Below are 6000 nucleotides of genomic sequence, written 5' to 3' on the forward strand. Positions count from 1 at the left end.
AGATAGAGGGAGGATGTTCCCATAGTCCAGAGCTGGAAGAAGAAGATCATGAGTGGAGAGATGCCACATTCGGACAGAAAAGAGACCAGTGCTAGATGATAGAGCAGACAGACACGTATGGAGTCCGTGGCAGGTTTTATAAACAAGGAGGGCAAGTGTGAACTGAATCTTGAGGTGAATGGGGAGCCAGTGGAGTTGTCTGAGGGTAGAGGGGATGTGGCCACATTTCTTAGGACAGGTGAGAAGACGAGCAGGGGGATCCTGCATAGGCTGGAGTCTGAAGAGCTGGAACTGAAGCCATGACAAAATGAGTCCAAGCAAGAGAAGAAGGCCTGAATGAGGATTTTGACAGAAAAGGAGGCAAAGCTCCAATTCTCCCTCTCTTCTCTATCTGGCAGGGACTCTTAACTCCCTGCTAAGTTTACTGTCATGTGTTTTATCTCCTTCTCTTGGCCTGCAGCTTTACTCGTTTCTTTCCCCCTGCAGGTCTGACTATTAGCACCAAGGTTGCAGAAAGGCCTGAGGGAGAAAGGAGGCAGGAGTGCATACAGCGTGGCAGAGGACCTCTTCCCCTCCAGGCATTCAAAAGCTGCCAACACCCTGGCACTTTCAGTGACACTTGAGATGTTATTCCCATGATTCCCCTGAACAGTCTGGTACCCACAGCTTGGGAATCAGTGGGTTAGTGGGGAAAGCAGGAAACAAAAATGCTGAAGCTTAGAAGGCAGCAAGATAGTAACTGTAGATAAAGGAATAACGAAACTGTAAATTCCAAGAACTAGCGTGACAACGGACTGCCCATCCAGGTAGTGAGACATTAACAGTGTCAGTGGGACCTGAGCATTTGTCATAATCGATTAAAAACGTTATCAGTAATGTGTTTGATCGTTTCATGAAGCTAAAGCTGGTATTTGGGGATGGGAGCTGAAGTATAGCAAGTATTACCAAAAACATCTTTGTGTGTGTGAGAGAGAGAGAGAGAGAATTTCTAGGCTTCTGAATTTCATGCATTTTGTCATCAATAGTAAATGTTAGTCCACAGCAGTAATGTATATTGGCTGAAATGCTCTCTCACTTTCAGTCTACAGTATGTATTTGATCTGCAGTTTTTGTGCCTCCAGCACAAATGCTAGATAGCGGTAATAGTACATTATCTAAAATGCTATGTAAGGGCAGCATTTTAGAGTTCTGAAAGAAATACCTACTGTTAACTTTAGGTACTTCTTTTCCATTGAAATACATGTCTAGGTTTACTAATATGCGGACGACATTTGGGAAAATATCATCCTTCTATGAAGTATCCTTGTATTACCGGTGATAGGCGTGGCCACTTTAACAGCTACAGATTTTGTGTGTGTCTCTTTCACTGTGAGGGACAAGTGTTTTCTTGTCTTGATAGTCATTCACTTAAAAAACAAGTCACACAACAACAAAGTACCTATATTTCACTTGCACTGCACTGCTTCTCTGCTTTTTTCACTCTTTTTCTCTAACTCTATGCTGATAGATTTAAGTCACAGGAAATTGTAAAATACAACCCCTGGTACTATTATCACTAACCTTCCCGTTTCACAGTTGAGAAAACAGTTGATGCTGATGGGTGTAGAGTTTGGTTTCTGAAAGTTGCTTAATTAAATAAGGTGGTTCTCAACCTCTCCTCAGCCATGTACAAGAGTATAAAGCAAAATCTGTCAGATTCTTTTAAAGCATACACAAGAATTGGGCCCAGGAGATTTCAGGATCCAGTTCACGTCTTGCTGGCATCTGAAGTGGGTGGGAGGGAAGTTTGAGTATAATCAGAACCTTTCAGTCACCCCCACTGCAAATGTCCCTTTTACATGTATTTATTTATTTATTGCCACTTCTCTTTTCGCCTCTAAAGTGTATGCTGGCTGAGGTAGAAGGAGCAAAGCCGTAGATAGAACACGTCAGAGGTGTTTGACTCAGTTCTGAACGATCATTGGCTCTGGCTGTTGAGTGCTAAGGCATTGAACAGTTCGTGCTTTTGGCGTGACTGTCACAGGCAATGCTGTTTGCTCCGACCGTCGTTTTTGATTGACATAAATAGATTTTCTGAAGTGTAAAGACAAAAAGTAATATGAATTCACTTCGAGACAACTTCATTCATTCGTTTTTTGTCTCCTCTCATGACTCAGAGCAATTTGTGAGGCTTCTGTCTGCTGCAGATTGGGAGCCACTGCAGGTATATGACCTTATAGCAAAACCAACCATATTCCTCTTGTCAAACTCAGGAGTTGCTTTCTAGATATATGCACTTTTTGTGTCTATTCTTTGGAGAATCATTTCAAGTGAGTCATGCTCCTGCTGCAATGAAACATGGATCTTAGCATCATTTCTGCACTGACTGAAGTGGATCTGTGTATAAATTTGAAGATGCAGAAAGCCCAGTGTCTCAAAAAGGGCCCATCACTTCATTGACCCAATGTTTGAATCTCACATCTACAGATTCAGCCAATCCCGTAGGGTGTCCAAGCTCTTACCCTTTCAAGCTGACTTTTCCCCCACTTCATTTTCTCCCCCTGTATTCAGTATTTTCATCCCATCTTAGGAGTTGCAATGACAGCTGAGGATGTAGTTTCATATGACTATACAGAACTAGTCCATAACTGGAGCAAAGTTCTCCTTCCAAGTGCACAATGGGGTGCTTATCTTTCATACTGTGCTCTTCCCTACACATGCAGAGCTCCCACTGCTATCCATACTATTGTGCGGAGCTGAGAAGAGAATTTTGCTCACTATCCCTAGCAGGTGTCTAAAATGTAACACATGCTGTACCCTTTCACCCGGACATGAGTCTCAGATCTCTTAGAAAGAACATTTCATGGAATGCTACTCGGCCCGAGTCTACTACAAAATAAGAAATAGATCTATGCAGTAGGGTTGAGGGCTTGCAGCTTGATTATTTTTATTATGCTTTCAGGGGCTCTTGCGGTCCGTGTGTGAGAGTGGTGAAGTCTAAAGGGAAGGAAAAAATAGAGCTACTACATCTTAAAGATCTAAACTAACCTTTCTGTAGATCATAATGGGTGGGATTTTCAAAAGATCCTTGTGACTTAGGTGCACATGGCACATTGGCTTTCAATGGGACTTATGTGCCTAAGTCGCATAGGCACTAATAAAAAAATCCCACCCAATGTCACAAATGTAAGGTGACATCAGTATTTTTGTGATCTACCTAGGCTAGAAGCAAGTTTCATCTAGAAGGAGTTATTTTGTACTGTCCAATGGTACGCAGTGTCTGTTGCTAGCTCTCATGGTTCACGAGATATCTGACTTGGCTTACTTATGTATCATTTATTTATCAGTTTTACTTCTGCAAATAAACGTGCAACCAGAAACCCGTTGCTAGATAGAACTGACCCATGCTAGGCCCCGAGGAGGAAGATTCCGTATTTGGGAAAAGGAAAAACCAAATGGCTTTTGAAGCTGCTCAGAGGTTAGACCATGAGAAGTAATCTTGGTAGAGATGGTCAGAGTGCCGGTGAGGTAGTTAAGTGTGTAAAGTTTGCTATTTATTATATGGGGAGTGTGTGTGTATGCGTATGTATACAGTCATATAGCTGTAGAGTCAGTTCTTCAGCTCCATTGACTTCAGGTGAGGATCTGCTTCATACAGTATAGATATAATTTGATGTCTCTGTAGAGACATGAAAAATATAAATATCAGGATATACACTCAATGTTGCCAACTCTCACTGTATTTGCTGTTTTTTCTTAAAGCCCTAGGCCCTAGAGTTGTGTGAATGCACCGGAATCTCAGCTTTCATTAAAATAAAATTAATTTCTAACCCTCGTGGTTGTATAGATTAGCTTGGGAAGGTGACTTCTAAAAGTTCAAAAGCCAGAAGGCAAATAAAAAGAACTCTCACTAGATTAAAAAAGCCTCATTATTTTGAACTCAATTGTATGATTTTTGGTGCTTGACTCATGATTATTTTTATCACTGTATGGTTATAACAGCCTTTGATGCTAATGCACGTTCATCTGGAAGCAGGTTTGTATTTCAAGAGGGAAATGTGAATTATTTCTAACAATAAGTGCATTGATATAGGATAAAATGGGCACACAGCTAAAATTAGTGTCATAAAATGATTCCTCCAGTAGATAAACTATTGCCATCTTCAGTCAAAGCTGAAAGGCAGCCTTTACAAATAAATGGTTCCATTTCTGAATCATATCTTTTATAAATTATTGCACAATAGGATGCTAAAACTCAATGAAACAATCTTTTTTATATTGTGCCTTGAAGGGTTTTCCCACATCAAACAGGAGAGGTCTGAAAATTTGTGCATCAGAGTACTACGGATTTTACAAAAAAAAGAAGCAAACGAGAAAAGAAAAAGGTGCTAGTTAGAAGATACAACAGGCTTGTCAAATAAAACATTATTATTTTAATTATTCAAAATAATCCATGAAACTTTAGGCATGGAATGAATCATGACCTGCAAAAAGTTCTACAATAAGCTCTTGGTTCAGTCACAGAGAGGCACAAAACCACGCCTGGAGTGAGATAACACTTTAAGTTTATAACTGTTTGGAGATCAGATTGTAGATCAGACTGAAAAGCACATCCAGAGCTTTCAGGTTGTTCAGAATAAAAGGTCTGGGCATGGTTTTGGAAGGCACTGAGTTCTTTTGTGTTTGCTTTACAGATAGATAAGTTAGATCAGGAACCAAAATATACCTCATTTAGACATAAAGGGTTTGTAACCTATCTGTGTCCTAATTTCTTTAGGAAGTAATAGAAGCTATTGCTGAGTGTGCATTTAAGACATCGCCTTTTCCGATCCTCCTTTCCTTTGAAAACCATGTGGATTCGTAAGTAATTACAGTGTTGCAATGTTTATTATAGTGTTACAATGTCAAGACACAAGATTATTTAGCATTTTTGTTATCTGGCATTATCATCAATCATCGTAATTACTGAATTTGTCATCCTACATGTAAGCCCTTAAGGTACTTAAACATGTGCATAACTTCAATTACGTGAGTAGTCTGATTGATTTCAATGAGATTTCTCACCTTCTTGAAGTTAGGCACATGCTTAGGTACCTCGCTGAATTGGAGCCTTGCATGTGAGGGGGGAATGTTTTAATAATTATTGGCCAAATTCTGCCACCTGCACTCAGGTACAATAGTATCTTTCTGCCCAAGTAGCCTCAGTGATTTTAATGGGCTTACTCCTGGAGTAAGGTTCTACTCCAGCAGAGTATGTGAAATTCCCAATGACAGTAAACATAACAAAAATGAAAGAGAGAGCAAGCTAGAGAATATGCTATACTAGACGCAATAAATCGACCCCCGCTGGATCGCTGCCCGCCGATCCGACAGGTAGTGTAGACAAGCCCTTAGTGGAGAGCCCAAAAGTGACATTAACGTGTGTGTGTGTGTGTGTGTGTGTGTGTATTGGAGCTGGTCAGTAATTTTTCAACAAAACCTTTTTCTGGCAAAAAATGCAGATTTGTTTAAACCAACACTTTTTTTGCAGGAAAGGGTCAGTTCTGACAAATTTCCCGATTTAAAAAACTTTGGGGAAAAAAGTGTTGAAATTGTTGAAACGTCTCACTTTGACATTTTCGACACAAGAAGTTCTGCTTGTTTGGTTTGGAATGACTTTTCATTTAGAAATTTAGGTTAATAGTGATTTTTTTCATTAAAAAAGTTGAACGCAAAACAAAATGTTTCGATTGACCGGAACCTATTTTTTCCCTCACATTTTTGGTTTGGGCAAATTTTCAAGCTTTTGACATTCTGTGCCAATTTGGCTGGGAAAAATTTTGAAATCTTGAAAAATTTCCTGTGAAAGAAAAACTCTCTCTCCCCTCACCCCTACTTCCCCTCCCCTGAACTCTAACATATATATAATTAGTCATGGAGTCAGGAAAGATTTTGAGATTCCCACTTTTTGTGCTATTAGACAAAGATAAAATGAAAAAGGGATGGATTTGCTTACCAGTGGATACTAATGCACTGTTCTTC

General features: G+C 39.9%; 1 protein-coding gene across 2 annotated transcripts in view; it reads left to right on the top strand.

Moving 5' to 3' along the window:
- The window catches only part of PLCB1 (phospholipase C beta 1), a 637760-nt gene that overhangs the window by 474094 nt on the left and 157666 nt on the right, over positions 1–6000 (top strand). For both annotated transcript variants that reach the window (XM_024192884.3, XM_024192885.2), the window contains exon 12: positions 4757–4839. In XM_024192884.3, the coding sequence (XP_024048652.1) occupies positions 4757–4839 (83 nt within the window). The remainder of the gene's footprint in view (positions 1–4756; positions 4840–6000) is intronic.

This window comes from Terrapene carolina, unplaced genomic scaffold, assembly GCF_002925995.2.
Source record: "Terrapene carolina triunguis isolate 2854851 unplaced genomic scaffold, T_m_triunguis-2.0 Scaffold132, whole genome shotgun sequence".
NCBI classification, from domain to species: domain Eukaryota; kingdom Metazoa; phylum Chordata; order Testudines; family Emydidae; genus Terrapene; species Terrapene triunguis.